The sequence below is a fragment of the Oryctolagus cuniculus genome, chromosome 10, assembly GCF_964237555.1.
Source record: "Oryctolagus cuniculus chromosome 10, mOryCun1.1, whole genome shotgun sequence".
In the NCBI taxonomy this organism is placed as follows: domain Eukaryota; kingdom Metazoa; phylum Chordata; class Mammalia; order Lagomorpha; family Leporidae; genus Oryctolagus; species Oryctolagus cuniculus.
In genome coordinates, this window is record NC_091441.1 from 45,153,190 (window position 1) to 45,179,032 (window position 25,843).

Consider the following 25,843-nt stretch of genomic DNA (forward strand, 5'->3'; position numbering starts at 1 on the left):
GTATGGTAGGGCTATATTCAGATTTTTGAAGTATCTTCATATAGTCTTCCATAGTGGCTTTACCAGTTTACATTTGCACCAACAGTGGATTAGGATGCCTTTTCCCCCACATCCTCACCAGCATTTGTTACTTGTTGATTTCTGTATGTAAGCCAGCCTAACTGGGGTGAGGTGAAACCTCATTGTGGTTTTGATTTGCATTTCCTTGACAGCTAGTAATCCTGAACATTTTTTCATGTGTCTGTTGGCCTTTTGGATTTCCTCTTTTGAAAAATGTCTGTTTAAGTCTTTGGCCCATCTCTTAAGTGGGTTGTTTGTTTTATTGTTGTGGAGTTTCTTGATCTCTTTGTATATTCTGGTTATTAATCTTTTTTCAGTTGCATAGATTACAAATAACTTCTCCCATTCTGTTGGTTGCCTCTTCACTTTCCTGTTTGTTTTGCCATACAGAAAATTCTCAATCTGAAGTAATCCCATTTGTTAATTTTGGCTTTGACTTCTGTGCCTCTGGGGTCTTTTCCAAGAACTCTTGGCCTGTGCCAATACCTTGTAGGGTTTCTCTAATGTTCTCTGATAATTTGATGGTGTTGGGTTGTAGATTTAAATCTTTAATCCATGTTGAGTGGATTTTTGTGTAAGGTATAAGGGAGGGTCTTGCTTCGTACTTCTGCATGTGGAAATCCAGTTTTCCCAGCACCATTTGTTGAACAGACTGTCCTTGCTCCAGGGATTGATTTTAGCTCTTTGGCCAAATATAAATTGTAGATGTTTGGATTAATTTCTGGTGTTTCTATCCTGTTCCATTGGTCTATCCATCTATTTTTGTAGGCTGTTTTGATTATAACTGTCTTGTAGTATGTCTTGAAATCTGGTATTGTGATCTCTCTAGCTCTGTTTTTGTTGTATAAGATTGCTTTAGCTATTCGAAGTCTCCTATGCCTCCATATGAATTTCAGCACCATTTTTTATAGATCTGAGAAGAAAGTCTTTGGTATTTTGATTGGTATCATGTTGAATCTGTAAATTGCTTTTGCAAGAATGGACATTTTGATGATATTGATTCTTCCAATCCATGAGCATGGAAGATTTTTCCATTTTTTTGTATCTTTTTCTATTTCTTTCTTTAATGTTTTGTAATTCTCATTGTAGAGATCTTTGACATCTTTGGTTAAATTTATTCCAAGGTATTTGATTTTTTTTGTAGCCATTTGAGTGGGATTGCTCTTAGAAGTTCTTTCTCAACCGTGGCATTGTCTTTGTATATAAAAGCTGTTGATTTTTGTGTATTCTGACTCACTTAATTACTCCTTTTGGGAAACCTTGTGCATAATTATTGAAGCCAGGGGTGAACGTTTGGCTGAGTAGTTAACCTGCTGCTTGGAACATCGGCATCCCATATTAGAGTGCTTGTGTTTGAATCCCAGCTCCACTTTTGATTCCAGCTTCCTGATAATGTACACCCTGGGAAGCTGCAGGTGATAGCTCCTGTAGTAGGCTGCCTGCCATATACATGGCAGACCTGGATTGAGCTTCTGTCTCTTGGCTTTGGCCTGGCCCAGCCTTGGTTGTTGCACACATCTGAGGAGTGAACCAGAGATGGCAGATTCCTTTAAACAAATTCCAAATTCCAAAATCACACTGAACCTAAGATTACTTCTCACTGTTCTTACTTCAAGCTGAGGTCTGGAACTTGGTAGGGGATAAAAGCATCATCCACAAAGAGTTAGCTTCTTCATAAACCTAAACTTATAACCTACAAAGTTCTACACACACTCAACAAATATACATGGACACACACATATATACACATATATGTGATTTGCGTAATAATTAAGTTCCTACCATTTACCTTTTACTCCCAATTATTCTTGATTTTAGAGATACCTACAATGTTAACTATAATGCTCTTTGTTTTAGGAAAATGTAAATACTTCAAGCATAAGAACAACTGTATTATGTAGTGAGTTTTAAATCTGCTTAAACTCAATGATGAAAAGATCAAGATGTAGTATACATTATAGTATACAAAATAAATATCATTTTGTAAAACTTTTGTGTCAGTTATATGAAGGCACTTCAAAAAGTTAATGGAAAATGCAATTAAGTGATAAATTTGTTTTGGTGCCAAGAAATTTTGAAATCCAGGCACAGTTTTTTTTTTAACAACAGAAATTTTCCACAAACTTTTTGAAGCCTCCTCCATATATATATGTATATATGTATACTAGGTCAGAACATAATATTTATATTTTTTAAATGTAGCTGTGCTATGTGTTGCTTTGAAAACAAGCATATTTCCATGAAATCCAATTTACAATCTGTGACATTTTCCCTTAATATTCTTATATTGGCACTGTAACATTAGCATTATCTGCTGATTTAATAGGAATGGAGTGTCCTATGTCAAAACCAAAAAAGGAAGACACAACAAAGTGTGGATTTGTTAAGAGCTTTCTTATAGTGCCCATATGTGATATGCTTCTTTATGGTCTTTATGGACTTTGGTCCATTCACTAAATATATAGTTGTCTATCCAGTCACCATATGGATATACAATCCATTTACCACATACACAAATACACACACACACACACACACACACACAGTCTACTGCATGCCAAGTGCTAGATAGAGATGCAAAATAATAAATCAAGCCCTTCTGATGGGTCAAGTCTTAGCAAGAGAGAGCGCAAATAAACTAACAAGCAGTGAGAAAAATGCTAACCATTTTATTAAGGATTGCAAAGATTAGCTAGCCTAGAAGCATATTCTCTAGTTTAGTGACAACAGTGCAGATCTTAATTTCAATGAAATATAAATTTTCAGAAGAATGAAAAGAATCAGTGACCAATTTGATGGGAAATACTATCATATAGCAGTAAATCTTTAAAAAAAATCTCAAAAATTGCTAGACTTGATGAATACTAATTGTTTGTAATCAAGAGATGCAGTGACCTACGAAGTAATATAGAGTGAGAGAATGACTCAGTCCATTGATTGCTCAATTCAAGAAACGTTAATTGAGCACTTTCCATGTACCAGGCATGGTACAGGAGCTGGAGAAACAGAGGTGAACACAATTAGGGAAAGCTTACATAAAACAGGTCATAAATCATAACACAATTAGCATCATTAAAAGATGATATGGCCAGGTGCACTGGTTAGCTAGAACAAGGGATCTCCTTGAGGAAGAAATACAGAATTTTGCAGAATGCAAGAAGTTGAAGCTGGAATAGAAGTTTCACAAGCAGAGAAATGGTAAAGGTGAAAGAACCCCTGCAACAGCATGTAGCAGCTTCGCACGTTTGGGCCAGCACAAGAAAGTAGTTCCACTGGATCAGACGATGTCGCAAGATAGTCTACAGAAATGAGGTTGGGGAGGCAGACCCAACCACATACGGGCAGCACCTTTTATGCCACACAAAGAGCATTGTACTTTATTCCACAGACAATGAGAATACAGACACTGTACAAGGCTTCCGTGAGGGAGCAGATTGTATGTTACTTTTAGCATGGAAATTAATTCAAAGGAAAAAGAACTTGGAGGCCCAAGAAAGCCATTAGGGCTGTGAACTCTGTTATCCCATTTGACTGCTGGAGTTTTAGGTGACCAGGCACACTCTGATGTCAAGAAAAGCAACATGTATTATTTTTATCTTGCCAAGCTGATACTGCAGAGCATGAACAAGTTATGTATAAACAATAGATTCACAGCTAGGACGCTGGTGTCTGTTATAGGAGTCCTTCAATATTACATGACTGATTCACCTCTAAGTTTATTAATAGCCTGAGACTCTTCAGAAATCATCATGACAACTGCCAGGATTGCTGAGGACAGGGTGGTTCACCGTGAAATGAGCTAACCCCACAGACTCTAGATGTGAGGCAGGAAGTCCTGCAGCCACGTTTCCTACTTGAGAAACGTTCCTCTACTCCTGTGCCAAGACAACCATTTTTCCAAAAGCTGATCATGTCCTTGTACCTAACATTCATTTCTTCTTTTGTTTCAGTTTGTCTCTTCAAAGCCAATTGTTCTTTGCATAATGACAGCAAGTCTTTCCATAGCACTTCTAATGTAACAGACATTGTTCTACATGCTCAACATATATCAAACAATCACATTCTCCTATCAACCCTGTGAGATGAGTACTGTTATTATTCTCATTTTCCAGAAGAGGAAACAGCAAGCTTCCTAAGATCCTAAACAGAAGCAGGGCCACTAATGAAACCCCAAGCTATCTGGCTCTGGAATTTATATTTTTTTAAAGATTTATTTATTTGAAAGGAGGAGTTAGAGAGAGAAACAGATCTTCCATCTGCTGGTTCACTCCCAAAATGGTCACAACAGCCAGGGTTGGGCCAGGTTGAAGCCAGAAGTCCAGAGTCAGGAGCTTCTTTTGGGTCTCCCACATAAGCCATCTTCCACTGCTTATCCGAGGCTCATCAGCAGGGAGCTGGATGGGAAGCGGAACAGCCGGGACAGGAATCAGTCCCTTAGGGGATGCTGGCGACACAATGCCAGTCCCTGGAATTGGTATTTTTAATCACCCTAATATGACACCCAATATTAGCTGTCCACAAATCCTAGTTTCTAAAGGTGTTCAACAGCAACAAATACAGACCAGAGCATCAATGGAAAACTTTTCCTGCAAAACCCTTAAGTTTGGCTCCTGTACCCAATGGAGATGCTTCTATATAAATGGTTTGCCTTGATCCAACAACCTGAATAAACATGTGTCTGAAAGTGAGTTCAGCGAGAGTGAAAGACGACCCCTCTCAGCTGTGTTTTTTAGTTAACCCAAACTCTCTCCGTCCTTAAGCTTTTTCCGTACAATTTCCTTTAGGATGCGACTTACTGACAGCTTGCTGCTCATTATGTCCCCCCCCCTTCTTTTTAGATTTATTTATTTATTTGAAAGAGTTACACACAGAGCGAAAGAGAGGCAGAGAGAGAGAGAGAGAGAGAGGTCTTCCCTCTGCTGGTTCACTCCCCAGTTGGCCACAATGGCCAGAGCTGTGCCCTATGGGATGCTGGCACTGTAGGCAGTGGCTTTACCCACTAGGCCACAGCACCACCCCCTCATTATGTTTCTTCCCTTTAATACTCTACATGGAAATGAAACCTTTTCTGCAAGGTCAGCAATAAGAGCAAACCTAATGTAAGCCCTTTATTGATTTAAACAAAGTTGATTACATTAATCTTCTTACTTTTTATCTTGTCCTTAGGTCATAAGTCACCAATCCTTCTGTGAGAGGGAATTACTTTTCATGTTCCCTGAAGCTTTTAAGGAGGATGTAGCAGCAGCAGAAAGTTATTTTTTAAATCAACCTACTATATAAAGATTGAGGACTAACTTACTGGCTCAAAGGCCCCGACCCTTCCCAATCTCAGCCGTTTCCTTAGATTTCATTTTGGGAATTTGAGTATTATTTCCAGAAAGGATTATTTAGAAAAAAAAATAGCTGGCACTTAGCTCTTTATGGTTTTGAAACATTCTTCTTCACATCAGCATATCTTGGAACTTGATGGACTTTCGATTCTGATAAAAAAAAATACAGGATTAAAATAATTCCCACCCACCCCCCTTTTTTCAAGACTTTTCCACAAATTAACGTGAATGACACAAAGGTCAAATTTTTAGCAGAAGAATTTTGGGAAAACCATCGCCAATGCTTTCAAGGGAGAGGACGGGGGTGGGGGGGTGGGGGTGGGTGCAGAAGAATCTCTGTGATTTTCTGCAAACGTGAATGGACTGATTCATCCATCGACACAGATCTTTTAAGCGCTGCCACCTGAGTGGGACGTGCTGAAGGCCACTGGGCAAGTGCAGCAAGCAGGTGCTTGTTCTGCCTTATCATGCATTGCACACCGTGTGCACGACACAGAGTTGACATACAAGTTTTTCACCGCAGTTCCCTTAACATCGTGCTTTTTGTTTTGTTTTGTTTTTAAATACTGGTTAGCACCCCAATATCAGGTGTGCTTGGAGAAACAGGAATCCCACCGTCAACTTCAGATTCTGAGCTCTTTCTGCATGCAGCGAGCAGGCCATGCAAAAATATTGAGGAAAACATATTTACCATGGAAAGAATACCGGGGGCCCGAGTCCTGGCATGGCCTTTTGTGGACTGTGTAATCCTGAGAAATTATCTAATGTATAGATAATGTGTAGACAGAAGGGAATTACTCCAACCTGCAAGACTGAGTAGGAAAACGCATGTGAAGACAGCTGGCCCCAGCGGGCTCCCAGTAACCTTGTCCTTGCCTGCCTACTGCTGTTGGGGACCTCAGCTCCAGCAGTTCGCGCTTACAACGCAGGTGCTAAAAGAAATGGTTACCTTTGTGTATGCAGGTACCGGCCACGCACCGTCTGGCTACTTCTCGGTGCTTCGGCCTCTGCCATCCTGCTGGTGAGAGTAACTTTCAGCCCATTTTGGGGTTGCAGGATTAGGGGGGAGTAGACGCCGAGGAGTGGCCCACGCGCGTCTTTCCAAGCTCGTGGGTCTGCGGACTCTCTAGGCTATCTCCGAGAAGTCCGGGCAACCGGGCAGCCTCAAGAGTTCGGGGGTGGGGAAAACGGGTCGTATTAGCCACGCATAGCCAGGGTGGGAGCGAGAGGGCCCCGGGCACCACGACTCAAGAGCAAGATCCCAGCGCTCGCTCGGCAACCTTGGGGCGGCGAGAAGGGCCCGGGGCTGGGAAGGGTTGGTGCGCGCAGCGGCGCCCGGCGAGGCTGCAGGGAGCCTGAGCGGTCGGACGGGGGAGCGAGAGCTAAAGCTTGCGGAGAGCGCGGAGCCGCAGGCGCCGGCGACCGCAGCCGGAGAGCCGACGCCGAGCCGAGCCGAGCGCGCCCGGCCGCGGAGAGGCGGAGGGCGCGCGGGGGGCGGAGCGGGCGGCGCCGGGGAGGCGGGGGCGGGGGCGGTGTCTCCCGGCGCTGCGCAGGCGTTGCTCGCACCTTGTTGATTAGTCAGTGCTGGGAGCGCTGCTATGGCGTTCCTCAGACCCGCGGCTCCTCCTCACACGCTCGAGGCGGAGGGAAGGAGGGGTGAGAGGAGGAGGAGGCGAGCGGGCGGCCGCCGCAGCTGCAGAGCCGGGGCCGGAGTTGGAGGCGGAGCGGGAGCCGCCGCAGCCACCCGGGCCGCCGCCGCGGGGCTGCTCCGAGTCCTCGCCGGGCTTGAGGGCACGCGGGGCGCCCCAGCCATGCCCAGCAGCAGCAGCAGCAGCAGCAGCAGCAGCAGCAGCTGAGCCGGGCTCCGGCCCCTTCCCTGCGGGCCGCCTGAGCCGCCGCGCCCCCCCGGCTGCCCGCGGCGGGAGCTGCCCGGCGCCTCCCGCGCGCCCCAGACCGCGAGCGCGAGCGCCGAGGCGCGGGTGGTGCCGGCGACTGGGGAGCGATGGACCCGGCGCCCTCGCTGGGCTGCAGCCTCAAGGATGTGAAGTGGAGCTCGGTGGCCGTGCCGCTCGACCTGCTGGTCAGCACTTACCGGTTGCCCCAGATCGCGCGGCTGGACAGCGGTGAGTCCCGGCCGGGGCGCGGACCGCAGGCTCGGCGCGGGTGTGCGCGCCAGGGCTCGGCGGGTGGGAGCCGGTGGGGAGTGGGCTGCCCACCCCCCAGCGCCGAAGTTGGCCCGAGCGGCTGCCGCAGCCCTGGCGCGTTGCTCTCCACTCCCCTTCTACAGCCAGCAGCCAAAGAGGTGGAAATCAGAGCCCTTGCAGTATAATTAAAAAGGACGCCTTAAAAAAATCAACATTGGGGAAACCTCTGCAGATACTAATCTTGGACGCTAGCTGTGTCCCTCCCTACTCGTCTGCACGAATTTCTCAACCTGGGAAACCCTGAAGAGTTATCTTGGGCAACTTTCTTACGAAAATAATTGTGCTCTGGGTGGCGTCGTCTTTTGGGTGCTCTCCTCCCTTCCCTTCCTCCCCCAGCCCCCTCTCCGCCGCCAAGAAACAGCAGATTTAAAAGGAAAATCTCCTGGGTGACCAATGAAAGGGATCACATTTCTCAGAGACCTTTTATTACAGCTTGTCTGTTTTGTTTAGCCCAACTGAAAGTAATTCAGGGCTGTGTGAAGAAAATGTTTTCAGCAGAAGTGATGGTATGTTTAAGGTTAATTATTAGCTTAGCGTTATTGCCAGCCTGGGGGTAAAAATTAAGTCACTAAAACATGTATTGATTTGGAACCGGAGCTCAGAGCTGAGAAACACGTGTATTTCCTGAAATTGACCACCAGAAACCACCCAAAGATCTCCTGTCGGTTCTGCAGTGTGCTGTGTAGCAGGGAGGGACACCTTCCAGCCTCAAACTTGTGACTTGTAAGGTGGCTATTTAGATGCGATTGTCTTTGCTTCAGAGGAGTTGCAGCTTCATGTGACTTAAGATTTTGGAGAAAAGAAGCCTTGGGGGTGAGGTGGGGGTGGGGCGGAGTGGGGGTGGGGAATGACTGGAAGCCCCTGGACCCAGGCAGGCGGGCAGAGCCAGCTATGGCCACACACACAGGCCAAGTAGAACAGCTTGGAACAGAAAGATGTCATTTTGAGTCTCTGGCACTTGGATTATTCCTTGTTTTCTGGGGAAGGGAGTGTGTAATGTGAGCTGTGGTAATGACCAAAGGCGTTTTTTATTCTGTTTCTTACCTGTGTGTGGGGGGGGAGGGGCTGATGTGAAAAGTCAATGCAGAAAAGTTCGCAAAGGCTGGGAAACAATCCTGGCACACCTGCTCATCTTGTTGGATGGTTGGTGGCAGTGGTGGGCACTGAGTGGGCACTTAAGTGCAGCTGAGGATGGCTGTTGCATGCAGGGGCATACAGGTGTGCTGAGACATTTCTGCCTGAGAGGGGGTGGGAAGATGTTTTGTGCTGCAAGGATGCATCTGCAGACTGTGTGTGTTCTGTGTTTCATTTCTTTCTTGCTCAGCTGTGCACAGCTATGGATATTGGAAGGTTGTGAGATCTCACCTTTTGCAAGCTTCTTGCATCCCTGGGCTCTGCCAAAACTTCACTGGGCAGAGAGCATTGTTGCATGTGGTGCGAAAGTCACTCAGAAGCTTCATTAACCTCGAAGTTTGAAGAGGCAAATCAGTCTTCGGACATAACTTTTATTACCCGCTTCCCTGTCTCTGCCATTCATAAAAAGGCTCTGAATCAGCAGTGTACTCATCCCACACTTCTCTTTAAAATTAGGACGTGGGTTGTAAGTCTTAACACTGTGTCCTTTCAAGCTGTGGAATGGATTTTGAGCACTATGTGTAATTCCAATTCTTTATTGTAAGTTTCTCTTATTGCTGCTTGAGAATCACATTGGCTTATGCAGCAGCACAGTGGCACACACTGTCATGCACACACTGGCACACACAGTGGAAAATGTGCTGGCACATGCAATGACACACATGCATAGCCAATTCCACTTTATACTTTGCCTCTTTCACTTATCAGTCCCATCTCATTTAAATATTTTTTGCTAAAATGGTTTTTAATAGCGACATAGTATTCCACAGGAGGGCTGTACCATTATAGTCGAGTCCCCTGTCGTGAACTAATATTAGGTTGTTTCAATTTTTGTAGTAATTTATGATATAATGAATACCGTTGTACACTCTTGGTTATAATATATTCCTACCTTGCTGAATAAGCATGTGGATCCGTTTTTAAAAATATATTTATTTTTATTTTATTTGAAAGGTAGAGTCAGAGAGAGAGCAAGTGAGCGAGCTTCCATCCATTGGTTCATTCCCTAAATGTTTGCAATAGCTGGTATTGGGCCAGGCTGAAGTTGGCAGCCAGGGTCTCAGTCTGTGTCTCTTATGTGGGTAGCAAGAACCCAAAAACCTGAGCCAGTTATCTGCCTCCCAGAGTGTGCATTAGCAGGAAACCGAAGTAGGGTACAGGAGCTGTGACACGCTGATATGGGATTGGAGTGACCCAAGCAGTGTCTTAACCACTGTGACAAAGGCCTCCTCCTGAATGCACTTTAATTCCTTGATACATAGTGTCAGATTGCTTTGGAGACTGAGTTAGACTCCTTTACCCTAATATAAAGGCTGTGGGAGTACTACCTCCCCACACCCTTAGAATATTAAGTATCTGTTTCTTTTGGTTTAAACTTAGCTAATCTGATGAGGGGAAATCCTATTTTAACATTGTAATTTGGGTAGACTTTTAAGAGTCAACTGTACATTCTGTACGCATTTTTTTTTTTGTGAAGATTAATTTATGTACCTGAAAAGCAAGGTTAAAGAGAGAAGGAGAGAGAGAGAGAGAGAGAGAGAGAGAGAGAGAGAGAGATCTCTTCCATCCATTGGTTCACTCCCCAAATGACTGCAACCTGGGCTGAAACCAGGAGCTTCTTCCAGTTCTCCCCTGTGGGTGCAGGGGCACAAGCACTTGGGCCATCCTCCACTGCTTTCCCAGGATGGAAGTGGAGCATTCGGGACTTGAACCAGTGCTCATATGGGATGCTGGTACTGCAGGCCATGGCTTAACCTACTGAGCTACAGTGCCAGCTCCTCTGTACTCATTTTTTTAAAGATTTATTTATTTATTTGAAAGAGTTACACAGAGAGGAGAGGCACAGAGAGAGAGAGAGGTCTTCCATCTGATCGTTCACTATCTGGCCACAGTGGCCGGAGCTATGCCCATCCAAAGCCAGGAGCCAGGAGCTTCCCCCGGGTCCCCCATGTGGATGCAGAGACCCAAGGACCGGGGCCATCCTCCACTGCTTTCCCAGGCCACAGCAGAGAGCTGGATCGGAAGTGAAGCAGTTGGGTCTCGAATCGGCACCCATATGGGATGCCAGCACTTCAGGCCAGGATGTTAACCCACTGCACCACAGTGCTGGCCCCTGTACTCATTTTTTTTGTTTTTGTTTTTTTGACAGGCAGAGTGGACAGTGAGAGAGAGAGAGAGAGAAAGGTCTTCCTTTGCCGTTGGTTCACCCTCCAATGGCCGGCGCGGCCGGCGCACTGTGTCCGGCGCACCACGCTGATCCGAAGGCAGGAGCCAGGTACTTCTCCTGGTCTCCCATGGGGTGCAGGGCCCAAGGACATGGGCCATCCTCCACTGCACTCCCGGGCCACAGCAGAGAGCTGGCCTGGAAGAGGGGCAACCGGGACAGAATCTGACGCCCTGACCGGGACTAGAACCTGGTGTGCCGGCGCCGCAAGGTGGAGGATTAGCCTAGTGAGCCACAGCGCCGGCCTAACCCTGTACTCATTTTTTAAAACATGTTCTGCAGCAGCATTTCGAACAGGTTAGGGACATGCTGCCTGATTTATAAATGCTATCCTGAACTCTCGGGTTTCTTTCAGTCCTCATCTCGTGATGTCTTTTTGCCAGTTTTAGTACTGCAGGTACATTTTCCACACACACGCCCACCACATACTTAGACATGAAAGGTAGTCATTTTCCAAATCACTTGTTTTAAAAGAGAGTAGAAAGAAAATGAAAAACATGCTACCAGTTGACATTATGCCAAGAGATAAATATTGGCTAATTTTAAGCAGTCATGAAAACATTAAAAATCAAATTTTGTAACTGTTATTGAATAACAACTATGTTGGTATGTTTTTAAATTCTGTATATGTGTGTATATAAATATAGGTGAGTACTTCAGTAAGTTCATTGAAAATGGAATTAAAAGATACTCATGTTTTGGTAGAAAGAATTTTGAAATGCATGCATACAAGAAGTCTCCAAATGTTCATGGAACATATGTATTATGAAAAAATGTGTAGATTTCAAAATTATTTTCACCAAAATAAATTTATCTTCAAATTGCATTTTCCATGAACTTTGTAAAGTACCTTCATAGTGTCTCCGATCCTCAGCAACCCTATTTTAAGGACTTTGGGACTCTTAGAAATTGAAAGACAGGAAGTGGAGGAGTGGGATTTCCAGCCGACTTTATGTCTCTGACTGCTGACCTCTTATCTCAGGCTATGCTACCTCGCGTGCTAAAGGAGAGGAGGTGTGGAGTAGGTCTGACGTCTGCTCTAAATAGCCTCACTGTCTCTCGGAGAGCTTGAGGACCGGAAAGTCAATATTTTTAAAACTGTGTAGACACCGAATTAAGTGCTGGCGTCATCCATCATATGTAGATGACTTTCTGCTTCCCCAAGGAGGGGCCGAGAAGAATTCTTGCAAGAGGCAGAGGGGAAGAGAGAGCTTACAGAATCCGAGGAAGAAGGAAGAAAGGGAGTTTGGGGACTTCGGGTTTGCAGGTGTGTCTGTCGAGATGACTTCTTTGCACACTGGCAATATGTAAAATACTAAGCCTACAATATATAAAGCTCTCTGCACTTCATTGCAGGATGCGTGTCTCTCCTAAAATGCTAGTCAGCTAGATGCATCCAATTTTACAATCCACAGTGGTGAAATTTGTCTGTGTGATAAGAGAAATACCAAATTTTTGAGCCTTTTATGGGTTAAATTAAGGCCCTACAAATCTTTCTTGAGAACCCCAAAGGAAGACACTGTAGCAAGTCCCATCCAGAGATTTGATAAGATGCATCTAATCAGCTGAGGTCTAACCTGGTCAGCAATGCATTTCAGGTTAGATATTTCAGATGATCAACCCTGGTAAATTGTTGGTTGTAGAGCCAGTTTCAACAAATGTGCCTAGGACCAAGAGAAGTGCGGAGAGAGTGCTAATCCCCGTTCTGCCTCCAATCATCTGGACTTGAAACTGGGTTGGTGGGAAATTGTTCAGTTTCTCTCCTTATTATTTCATCTCAGAAAGGCTTAGGCTACAGCAGGATTCTTCCAAGTTTTTACTCCCATAGATTCCAGAACATATGCATTCTATACCCTAAGGATACTTTTAACTTAATTGCTAAACATTTTCATACTCAAAGGATATAATTTTTAGCATATTGTAAACATTAGCATTTTAAGTTAAATTGTTGCATCACTTTACAAAAGAATACAATTTATATTTCATTCCCAATACCATTTTTTTAAAAAATGCATGGCTAAGTTCAGTAGTTAAACATTTTACACCTTCTCTTTTTAAACACATTTTTTTTAAAAAATTATGTGTTTATTTGAAAGAATGACAGAGGGAGAGAAAGAGATCTTCCATCCATTGGTTCATTCCCCAGATGCCCTCGACAGCCAGGGCTGGGCCAAGCCAAAAGCAGGAGCCAGGAAATCCATTGTTATTCCTTGTGGGTGGCAGGCAGGGATCAAGTACTTGAGCCATTTGTCTGCTGCTTCCTAGGTGCATTAGCAGAGAGTTGAATCAGAAGGGGAGCAGCTGGGACTCACTGCTGTGGGATGCCAGTGTCACAAGTGGCAGTTGAAAACCCTGGCCCTACACCTTTTCTTTATCGTCTTAAATTCCTATTTCCATTTCCCTTCTTCTGTATAGAATATTATCCCAATGTAATATAACTCAATGCCTGCCAGTGTTTTATTGATCACCCTGTCTCCTTTCTGTAGCAAAGAAGTATATACATTGAAATCCAATATTTTATAATTCTTTTGATCATATGACTCTTTGTATTTCAAGATTTCTAGTGTTTTAAAACAAAGAATGGAAGCTACCTGACTTATAGAAGTTACTCAAATACTGGACACTATCACCTCTCCACTGCATCAGCATTTTTATGCTTTTCATGTTCGCATCTCATGGCAATGCATTTTAGAAAGACCTGGGGAAGGCAATGCAGATGCCTTCATTTTGTAGAGTAGGGAAAGGACCTTTGTGGAGGGAGGAGTTGAAGGACAGTTTCCAAGCGTATAGTGGGAAAATGGAGATCTGTAAGCTGATTCCCTTACAGCTGTGATGGTGCTGGCTTTGCTTCTAGCATATACCCTGGGGCAGTAAAAGATGACTTAGTGGCCCTGTTTCCTGAAAGAGAAAGGGAGACCAACGCTGCACAGACTGACAAGAGGGCAAGAAAAAGATATTGGACAGGTGCTGGGGACAGCTAAACAGAACAGTCGGAGCCTCTCCTTCCTAGCTGTGTGGAGCCTTAGGTGTATGGGGGCTGTGGGAGCATTGGTCTTTGCTTTGTGCTCAGGTACTTCTGCAGCTTTGTTGTTTACAACTCTGGAGGCTAGAGGACTAAAGGAAAAACACACATAGATCCTGGGAGGCTCCACATGGTTGCTTGCAAATGTCAAGTCTCTCTAGATCCATGTCTCATCTTTGAAATTGATGTAAGCTCTCAAAATCTAGCCCACGATTGATGATTGCTCTGCATCAACATATTGATGTAATATGTTTTTCCCTAAAGTAACAGTGTGTTGGGTCTTGTTCCAGGAAAATGTGCTTTGCTTGTCTTAGGGCTTCATTTCTCCTAGCATTTGGTATTGTAAGAAGGTATATGTGCTCCGAGTAGGAAAAAAGTGATTTAAAGGATCCCAGATTTGGAGCTAAGAGACCTCTGTTCCAGTACGGATACTGACATTTCATAGCAATGCGATCTTGATCAGATCTCTCACCCCTTTGATTTGATTTGTAGTTTTCTCACGCAGGAAAAATGGACATTGTATTTGCCTGTGTACCTCAGAATTAGTCATTTGTTTTTTCATTCTACTAATATTTATTAGGCTAATGTGTGACCAGCCCTGTGTATAGAGTTGGGACTGTAGTGCTGAACAAACCAGGCAAAAACCTCTGTCCTCCTGGAGCTGCTACCCTTTACTTTGAGAATTCAGTGTAGTAATATATATGAGATCCCTGTGTGTTGCAAAACCATGTGCCTAAGGAGGATTGGTGGGGGTGCAGGTTGCTGGGGGAAAAGATTCAGGGTATCTTTAGGCAGGAGTGGTAAACTGAATAATGAGTAGATTTTTATTCTTGCATAGATAAAGAAACTCAGAGAATTGCTCTGGGTGAGTTTAATCTGTTTCCTTTTGAGTAGTCTAGATTATTGATCTAGTAATCCACAGGTTGTAAAAAGGTGTGATGTCTTTATCCGAAAGTGTTATAAACCAACCCAAGACTGAATTGGGAGAGACCAGAGCAAAAAGTTAGGAAAGAAACTTGACTTAATCCAGAATCACGTGACTGACCAAAGTGGTACCAAAATGATAACCTTAGACACTTGAATCTTTTTTTTAAACATGGAATAATGAATTGCTTTTACTGTTCAAAGTTTCTTAAATTATTTATAGTTATATAACAGTTGGCAGGAAAACTGTGCCTAATGTTATGCACAAAGTGAGTGATAACCAAATCTCTTCAGTGTTCTTTTATATGCTATATACTTTTACTTTCCTCTGTTTATCACCTATTCTGACTACTGGTCAAATCTAAAAAATTAGGAGAAAAGAATTAGACAGCAGGTGGTAGCAGGGAATGGGCATTTAGACCCAAAGGCAAGGTTTGTATGCTGCTCCTTCAGCATCCTTGTTTTTCAGGTAAGATCGCTGTTTTGAAGATCTTCAATGAGATGAATGTCCACACTGCCAGTGAAAATCTTAAGACACTCAGTTCATCTGTAAAAGGAGAATGAGTTTGACTGTTGTGACCATCTGCATCATAGTTTAAAGAGGGAATATTTTAGTCTCCTTCACTCATTGGCTGCCTTATTGAAATAGTGAGTTCTTGTGGACCAGCTTGTGAACTCGTTTATTTTTGAGAGTCCTGAGGTATCTGTCTTCTCACTTACCGAGCTGCCATTCTAGGAAGACTTGTATGTCCCGTCCCACCTTCCCCATCAGTCTTAAGAACACCAGCTACTATGTGCAAGAGAAGAATGACTGTTATTGCTGGTTTATGTATTGTTTTGTTATAGTTGGCAAAATATAAAATACCTGCTGAAGTATTCTGCATTTCATGGGATTCTTGGAGAAGACATTCCCAGTTCCCCACCCTACTCCTGTACCCGATTTCTTATGGCGATTGACTTGAGTTTCAGGTTAAAGACATCTAAAATTATTTTTATTATTTCCTAGCTCCCTGTACATGCCTGGCATGTAGGTGGCACTCAATAAGGAATTGATAAATAAATGAATAATTTTCAGTATTAAAAACTACAAGACCTAAAATATCTATGTTACTAAAGCTATTGTCTCTGAGAATCTGAAGTAGAATTTCACTTTTGTTTCATTTGAGATATGCAATATATATATATGTATTTTTTTTAAGATTTATTTATTTGAAAGGCAGACTTACAGAGAGGCAGAGACAGAGGTCTTCTATCCTCTGGTTCACTCCCCAGATGGCCTCAATGGCTGGAGCTGTGCTGATCTGAAGCCAGGAGCTTCTTCTGGGTCTCCCACACAGGTGCAGGGGCCCAAGAACCTGGACAATCTTCCACTATTTTCCCAGGCCATAGTAGAGAGCTGTGTCAGAAGTGGAGCTGTATGATGTTGGCTGGGTTTTTTCTCTTTGCCTTGCTTCCTCGTTTATTACAAGAAGGTAAAAGTAGTGTCATAGAGTTTTTAAGAATCATATTAGTTGGCCAGCTCCGTGGCGCAGTAGGTTAATACTCTGCCTGTGGCGCCAGCATCCCATATGGGCGCCGGTTCTAGTCCTGGTTGCCCCTCTTCTAAACCAGCTCTCTGCTATGGCCTGGGAAAGCAGTGGAAGATGGCCCCTGCACCCGCATGGGAGACCGGGAGGAAGCACCTGGCTCCTGGCTTCAGATTGGCACAGCTTCGGCCGTTGCAGCCATCTGGGGAGGGAACCAATGGAAGGAAGACCTTCCTGTCTGTCTCTGTCTCTCACTATCTATAGCTCTACCTCTCAAATAAATAAATAAATAAAATCTTTAAAAAAAAAAAAAAAAGCAGTGGAGCAGCCGGGACTCAAACCGGTGCCAATATGGGATGCCAGAACTGCAGGTGGCAGCTTTACCTGCTATGCCACAGCGCCAGCCCTGTGTTACATTCTTAAATATATAGATTGAAACTAAAGAGTTCCATGCAGGGCTGTCTGAGAACCATGGCTGTTGTAAGAGGGTTACTGGTAGTCTGGGTAGATTCAAGACGTCTCTAAGTGAAAATGTCTTTGGGAGCCCCAAAGAACTGATGAAGCTAAGTGTACCATCACTGGTATATGCTTTTCAGTACAACATGGCTTTCCTAGCCCTTAGCAATCTAGATGCAGCAGTGAACAGGTGACCTATCAATTGAAGATTCCCTGTCCTGCATTATGTACTGTTTTAATATTAAATAGGGCATTCAGCAAATTATAGTGGATTTCAGTTTTTATGCTGTATGATGGAATCACACTTGTACAGTGGAAACCAGCCCAAGCTACATAAGTTGTGGTGGAACAAAATCCGTTATTAGGGTTTGGTGCCATAGCTATTGCTGTGTTGTGCTCAGGATTTGCAGGAGTGTGTTTTGAAAAAGTTTTAAAGAGTTCAGACACTTCCTTTTGGGTTAGAAATATTCAGATGTATCTATCAGAGATTGTTGTGACATTAGTTGGCGTCTACTTGTCAGATGGAGCTAAAATTAAAGAGAAAGGATTTTTCTATGGTGTCACATTATGTCTGGTTTGTCATCTTTCTGGCCAGTGTTGGAGGCCTTTACATTTCTGTGGTGGTCAGGTACACAGACAACATCATGAAAGGCTTTTCTGCTGCACAGCCATTGTGCTTTCTACCATTGCGTCAGTGACCCTGTTTGGCTTACAGATAACACTTATCTTTACTCTGGGCACCGTTCTTGTATGTATTTCCATCTATTTCTATGGACTACCCAGACAAGATACTACATCTATTCAACAAGGAGAAACAGCTTCAAAAGAAAGAATCATTGGTGTGTGATTTGAGCCTGAAGAGAGATGACTCAACTATTTACATTATACTAGAACCTTGGCTGGCGCCTCGGCTCACCAGGCTAATCCTCCGCCTGCCGTGCCAGCACCCCGGGTTCTAGTCCCGGTTGGGGCACCGGATTCTGTCCCGGTTGCTCCTCTTCCAGTCCAGCTCTCTGCTGTGACCCGGGAGTGCAGTGGAGTTTGGCCCAGGCCCTTGGGCCCTGCACCCGCATGGGAGACCAGGAGGAAGCACTTGGCTCCTGGCTTCAGATCAGCGAGCGCGCCAGCCGCAATGCACTGGCCGTAGTGGCCACTTGGGGGGTGAACCAACGGAAAAAGGAAGACCTTTCTCTCTGTCTCTCTCTCTCTCACTGTCTAACTCTGTCAAAAAAAAAAAAAAATTAAAAAAAAATTATGCTAGAACCTTAAGGTAGCTTAAACAATAAAAACAACAAAAACATTAACCACATGGCATAAGAATCAAGAAACAAGCTATCTCAGTGAATTGTTAATACGGAGATTTAATCTGGGCCAAATGGGGTCAAGTAGTATTTTAAAATGAAGGAATTTTATTATTGTATATATATATATATATATGATACATGAAAAGTATGGAGGTGACACAGTATGTAAAAAAATCATGTGAGGCTACAACATCCAAATAAGTAGGTTTGAGACAATGTTTAATGGTTGAAGTGCCAAAGCCATTTCTGCATTAACTGTTCTCTTGTTCAGGTACCAGGAGAGAAGAACAACCCCTCAAAGTTCTCCAAAATTCACATAGAGTATTTTGTCCTAGCAGCTGTAAAGCCCTCTTTTTTTTTTTTTTTTTTTTTTTTACAAGAGAAAGGCAAAAACAAAACAGGCTAGTTCAGAAACAACTGAATGTGTAACTCGGCAAGTGGAATCTATTTCATAGCTCAGACAATGATCTCTGGGTGGCGACTGGGTACTCCTTTAATCCTATATTTGTGCCATTCATTATCTGCTTCCTATTTTCTTTGCTGTTAGAAGATGTACTTTATTTTTTTTTTAAAAAGTCTGTTACTTTTGTACTTTTTTTTTATAAAGTGAGGTTAACTGTTAGACTGTCAAATAATTTGTGTTATTTCAGTGTTTTTAAAAATATTTCTATAATGTCAATGGAAAATTCAGCAATAAAATTAATTTATTTGTAAAAAAAAAAAAAAAGGAAGAAGCTAATATGGTGGACCCTCAGATTAGCAGCAGGGAAAAATGGGACTTAGGGGCCATTGTGGTTTGTAAAATGTTTGTTAGGGCCATAATTATCAATAATCTAAGTTATTTCTGAAAAGTAATTTATAAATTTGTAAATTTTTTACTTTCTTGTTCTTTCATTCTGAAATGGATTAAAATGCTTCCTTTACATATTATGTGTTGTCATGCAGTGAATTTTTAATTTTTGTTATCATTATGCTCTTCACTGACACCTGAATATATGAACTGGAGTAGCATAAATCTTTGAAACTAGGGAAGTCTTACTACAATTGGTGGCCTGATCCTCAGATCTGGGCAGCAGCAATTTTACTTGTAAGCAAGGCAAGCCACTTGGTTCAAATAGAGATAGAAAACTACAACTGCTAATTTGGTACAGTTGTCATCTTCCTAGAATAGCCCCAAGATTGACTTGAAGCCATACAGTCTTAATCCCAGACAATGAGTTTCCTTTTATGCTCTTGCAGGAGTATTACATAGTGGTAAAAGAAGAAGAAAAAGAAGAGGAAAAGATGTTCCCAAGTCCCTTTTTACTTAAATTGCAGGGCAAGTCATTTTAATTGATACTGCTAATTTTTAACCTAGATGAAGTATTTATATACCACTTGGGCGTTGATGGCTTAATGTTGTTTGATAAATACCAAGCTATTGAACTTAAAAAAGGAATATGAGTTTTTTTATGGTTATGAAAAAATCTGTTAGTCCAGTTAATATTTATCATGTATAGTACGCCGTTATGATTAGGCCTGGTTGTAGCATAGATGTAACTGCATAGTGTGCGTGGATGATTCCCTGTCCAGATTTATAATGAGTTCTGTTGTTTTTTTATCCACTGAGTAAACTTTCCTTAACCACATCGTTTTTTTTAAGATGATGATTTTCTCTTGCCATACTTCACTATGTAAGTTTTTCTCCTTTTCATAGGGAACTATGTTAAAATATCTAGAAACAGAAAAGGGTTAATGTTTATGTTTCCGTTTTTAAACGCATCTGTTACCTTGTGGATCATTAGAAGGCACTGGTTCTAACAGTCTGTCCTCCATTCAAAACAGAGGTTAATGAAGGGCCTGAGCAGGCTCAAGTGAATGAAACTGCAGGACCTTGTCTATGAGGATGCTGTATTCAATTTGGATTGCTGCCAGCTCCCCTTAGCAGCCCTGGGCAGACAGGGGACCCTCAGCATCAGAGAACTCTCATTCATTTATTCCACTCTTACCTCCTGCTCCTGAGTCTCTTCATGTGTTAGTCTGTTTCAGCTTGAACATTTAACATAATCCAGGATCCATTTTTCACCTGTGGGCCACTGACCCTCAGAATCTTCTGTTCAAGCATCAATTAAAAGACATTAAAGCCGGCGCCGTGGCTCACTTGGTTAATCCTCCACCTGCGGCGCCGGCACCCCGGGTTCTAGTCCCGGTTGGGGTGCTGGATTCTATCCCGGTTGCTCCTCTTCCAGTCCAGCTCTCTGCTGTGGCCCGGGAGTGCAGTGGAGGATGGCCCAAGTGCTTGGGCCCTGCACCCGCATGGGAGACTAGGAGGAAGCACCTGGCTCCTGGCTTCAGATCAGTCCAGCACACCAGCCGTAGCAGCCATTTGGGGAGTGAACCAACGGAAGGAAGACCTTTCTCTCTGTCTGTAACTCTCTCACTGTCTAACTCTGCCTGTCAAAAAAAAAAAAAAAAAAAAAAAAAAAGACATTAAAAACAATTGAATTCATTGTGTCTAAAGAGAGAACCTGAGCAAGCGCTTGCACTCTAGAAGGTTCAGATTACTACTTAAAAATAAATACCAAGGAACGGAAAGCTTTATAAAGATACTCTACAGTTATTTTTTCTGTTTATTTTGGTCTCTTCTTTAACCAGTTAAAAGGAGGGGAGCCACTGAAGGTGGATAACATTGCAAGGAAGTTTTTTTTTTTTTTTCCTTTTAACGATTTGTTTATTTTATTAGAGAGGCGATGGGGGAAGGGGGTGGTTTTCATCTGCTGGTTCACTCCCCAGATGGCCACAACAGCAGGAGCAGTGCCAATCCGAAGCCAGGAACTTTTTTTTTAAGATTTATTTTATTTATTTGAAATACAGAGTTACAGAGAGAGGTAGAGCGAGAGAGAAAGAAAGAGAGAGAGAGGTCTTCCATCTGATGGTTCACTCCCCAGATGACCACAATGGCCAGAGCTGAACTGATCCAAAACCAGGAGCCAGGAGCTTCTTCCATGTCTCCCACATGGGTGCAGGGGCTCAAGGATTTGGGCCATTTTCCACTGCTTTTCCAGGCCATAGCAGAGAGCTGGATTGGAAGTGGAGCAGCCAGGACTCGAACCAGCGCCCATATAGGATGCCAGCGCTGCAGGATGGGGCTTTAACCCACTGTGCCAGTCTCCCACATGGCTGCAGGAATGCAAGCAGTTGGGCCATCTTCTGATGCTTTCCCAGGTGTATTAGCAGGGAGCTGGATTGGAAGTGCAGCAGCCAGTACTCAAACCAGCACCCTATGGGATGCTGGCACTGTAGGTAGTGGCTTTAGCAATACACCACAGCGCCAGCCCTGGAAGAAATCTTTCAAACGCTCCTGTGAAATTTAAGGTTAATTTCAGCTGTACTTAACAGGGTTGACATGGTGATGATGATGATGGTGGTGGTGGTGGTGGTGGCCTACACAGCTTCTAGATTTCTTTCTTTTTCATGTGAACAGACCTGAAGGTATGTGGTCCAGGACTGCGATGGTGGTCCATAGAGTCGAGGAGCCAGGGTGTGCGTCTTTCTGTTCTGTCATGTCCAGCAGGTAGTTTTCACTCTGAGGGCCACTTCACGCTGGAGGTCTAGCTATGGTGCCTACATCCCACACAGGAAGAGGGCAAAGGTGTGTTTTTTGCACTGGTTCTTCCAGCGCTTCACTTCCATCTCACAGGTCAGGACTTAGACACTCCTCCATGGAAGTGTGGAATGGCAGCAAACTGCATTCTAACTGGGTGCATTACCCGTGCCTCCTGCGGAAAGAGAGGGGCAGTGGTTATTGGGAGCCCCCTAGCAGTGTCACACAGATTGCTGCTTGGATGCCCTTTCTTCACTTTTTTTCTCCTCAAAAACTTAATAAAATAACCCTGTCTTGGGCTGCTTGACTTCTGCCTGGTGTAGGTTCCTGGCCAGCTAGGTAGTGTGAGCTTCTCGCCCCACTTCCTCCTCTTTTCACACTGGAGTATAAACTAACCCTTTAGGGTGGGTCTGTTAGAACAGCTCATGATTAGAGACGAAAGTGCTTTATAAGCAGGCCATGAAAAATTGTGGGTCTGTAAGGCATTGTTTTGAAGGCACTCCTCACATTGCTTTTTGCCTGGCATGCTTTTCAGATTTCCTTTGATTTGATATACACAGTGGGGGTAGTCATACAATTTTTAAAAGGTGCTTTCCCCCCCTTACTCTGTTCCTTTTACTAGAGGTTTGATGGTTGTCTTTAAAGATAATAATAATATTTACTGTATTCCAGATATCATCGTTATTTAAAGTTTAGAAAATATGGACCAAAGAAAATGAAATATCAGCTTTAATTACGGAGGGCATGTAACTTGTTATAAAACCATTAGTATTTTGCTATAGGCATAGGGTATAAACAGAAACTATATGTAAAAGTGGGAGCAACCTGTATATAAAACTTTTTTAAATTTTGTATTAGGAGTGGACATTTGGTGCAGCAGTAGGGATGCTGTTTGAGAAACCTACATTCCCTGTCAAGTCTCAGCTTCACTCTCTATCTGGCTTCCTGCTAACACACATGCAAGGAGGCTACAGTCGATGCCTTGAGTACTTGGGTCCCTGCCACCCATGTGCAAGACTTGGATGGAGTCTTCAGCCAGGAGCAACCCTGGCACTTGCAGCCATTTGGGGAGTGAACCAGCTGTGGAAGATCTCTTTCTGTTGCTGTCTTTCAAATAAATACAGTTAACATATTTTACATTATCGTGAAAATTTTCCTTCATTATTAATGTTCTTTGAAAATAAAATTTGTGTTATCGAGTAGAATTCTGCTATTTCCAATAAACTTGTATTTATTTGACCATTTTCTAGTTGTGAGACATCAGTTGTTTTATAAGTCTTGTTTTTGAGAATATCTGTACTTAAATTAGGCAGGTTTATTACTTTATATTTTTGCAAGTGGATTTATTGTTGAAACTTTGATTGTTAGGGGCCAGCATCGTGGTGCAGTAGGTTATCCCTCAGCCTGTGGTGCCAGCATCCTATATGGGCGCAGGTTCTAGTCCCAGCTGCTCCATTTCCAGTCTAGCTCTCTGCTTTGGCCTGGGAACGCATTGGAAGATGGCCCAAGTCCTTGGGCCCCTGCACCCACGTGGAAGACCAGGAAGTAGTGCCTGGCTCCTGGCTTCGGATCAGCTCAACTCTGGCCATTGCAGCCATTTGGGGAGTGAACCAACAGAAGGAAGATCTTTCTCTCTGTCTCTCCCTCTCACTGTCTGTAACACTAATCTCAAATAAAATAAATAACATCTTTTAAAAAAAGAATATTTGATTGTTAATAACTTGCCTCCAGGAAACTGTACCAACAGAAGTGAGTGAGTAAGGCCATCATTACTTGGTATAGCATTGAATATTACTTGTTTTTCAGTCTTTGCTAATGTAGATAATTAAAATTTGGCATTTTTTCTATTTACTGGTTGCTTGTAGAATAGCTTCATAATGTAAACATAGTTCTGTGAATTTTCTGAGTTCTTTTTGTTCATTTGGTAATTTTCAATGCTCTTGTTATTAAAATTGTATTTTTGGTTTTCTACAAGATTTTTATAGATAATCTTTAAGTTTCACGTGTGTTTGTCATTTTTTATACTTCTTTTTTTAGGTTAATGTGTATGTATGTATTATCTCATTTTAAAATTGAATAATGACAATTTACTTATCTTTATCAGCTTGAATATTGGATTTATGTGTGTGATAATCACTGTTGTATTGTGGCTGATTCTTGGAAGAAAGAAACCTCTTCCACTGGATAAAATAAAATCTCATGACAAGTTTGGTAAAACCATGCTGTGTGTTTACAGCTTCGCTTACTTTTGTGTCCAAGTCATGGAGTGTTCCCCACAGATAGTTCATTGTTGATAAATTCCTATGCATTGTGTGAAACTAAGCTGACAAACTGGATCGGTCACTATTTGGCTTTAAACGCTAGGAATTAAGTTGATATGTGTAAAAGTGTTAAATTCTTTATGACATGTAATCCCTAACAAACTCTTCTGAAAGGCAGTTAGATGAGAGAGATGGACTGCAGCAACTTCAGAATCTGTTAAAGCTCAGAATCGGAATCCTGACACCAGAGAATAAATAATAGAAAACCACACATCATTTTAAAGCACACAGAAAGGCAGATGTGATCCTTTGAGTATCATTTATTCTGTTGAGTATCTGTGCAAACGTCTTCACCATGATGACTGAGAAGAAAGGAAACAGAGATAGGGGAAGAAAAGCCCAGTTTAATTCCCTCTGTTTCTGTAGCCTGTGACTGGGAATAAAACACCTATCAGTTAACTCTTGCAAAAAGTGAAGAACAGGATAACTTCAGTGTGAAGACTAGCTTTCCAGTAGATCAGGTAGCTTATCAATTGTGCTCCTCCAACCCCAACCTTCTCTCTTTTTGTCCTTGACTCAGTGGAAAGATCTTAATCTGAGTAGATAGTTTACAGTTAAACAATATGATACCAGAGGAGGATTTGTACCAGTAGAGGTTAAAAGGAGAGGGAAGAAAGGAGGTATCAATTTAATCCAAATAACCAAGTATAGTCTGCCTAGTTTTTAAGTTTTCACAGTGAAACAGAACTTTGTTCCCCTGATTATAAATGTAATATATTCATTACGAAGAATTCAAATACATAAAAATATTTTCAAACTAAAGTCATCTAATGTCCCACTAACCTGAGATAACCACCATCAACATTTTGATGCATCCTGTATTTTTACATACACATATTTACAGTTTTACATAAGTAAGGCATTTTAACTATTTTTTAAAAAAACCTTCCTCCTCTACATTAACTCTCATTCTTCCATTCCTGCCTATGTATGCAATCCACAGTAACCATCCAGTGCAAAGTCTTCGTGTTTTCTCTATACTCATGTAATCCTGTGTCGACATGACATCACCCATGGAGACATACACGGAAGTCTGTCATTATTTTATTTTAAAATTTATTTGCAAAGTGGGGGTGTGGATAGAGTGTACGAAGTGGGTGGGGGAGGAGAGAGAGAGAGGCAGGTCGGGGCTCAGCCAAGCTGAAGCCAGAGCCTGGAATTCCATTCAGGTCTCCCACATAGATGGCAGGGGTCCAAGCCCTTGGGCTGTCCTCCACTGCTTCCCCAAGCGCATTAACTGAGAGCTGGATCAGAAGTGGAGTAGCCAGAACTAAGTAACTCAAACCTGCATCACCGGCTGTGGCTTAGCCCACCGTGCCACAATGCTGATCCTTCTATTGTTATTTTATAAAAATGGGCTTATATTGTAAATTCTTTCTGGCCTCTTGTTTATATCACTCATAGAAATATTTCTAAATCATTTGATATACCACTTCTACCATTTCATTTCTTTTTTAATAACTGCATTGTTATTTTCCGTGGTGTGGAAATACTTAGTCTTCTGTTAATTGGTGTTCAGTTTGTTTCCAGTTATTGGCATCTGTGAATTTATAGCTCACTAAAACTCCATGCACATGATGTCATTCATTTTTTCATCGTTTCTGGAGGTTTCTGTGATTTTTCTGACATCTTTCACTTTCCCTTCAAAACATCTTTGATAGCATTGTCTTCCTGATTGTCTTAATCTCACATACAAGAACTCAAATCTTTTTGGAAAAATGAGTCTCATATCCTCATCAAATCTTGGTTCACAGA

The 25,843-nt window shown here is 42.7% G+C and overlaps 1 protein-coding gene and 1 pseudogene across 2 annotated transcripts in view; both read left to right on the forward strand.

Moving 5' to 3' along the window:
* Positions 1-6,989: 6,989 nt before the first annotated feature.
* Positions 6,990-25,843, forward strand: part of GAREM1 (GRB2 associated regulator of MAPK1 subtype 1) — a 247,930-nt gene continuing 229,076 nt past the window's right edge. Inside the window, exon 1 of one of the 2 annotated variants that reach the window (XM_008261187.4) lies at positions 6,990-7,513. In XM_008261187.4, the coding sequence (XP_008259409.1) occupies positions 7,393-7,513 (121 nt within the window). In that variant the 5' untranslated portion in view covers positions 6,990-7,392. The remainder of the gene's footprint in view (positions 7,514-25,843) is intronic. The other variant, XM_002713492.5, reaches the window with a different exon arrangement.
* Positions 16,982-18,553, forward strand: LOC103349320 (CMP-sialic acid transporter pseudogene; annotated as a pseudogene).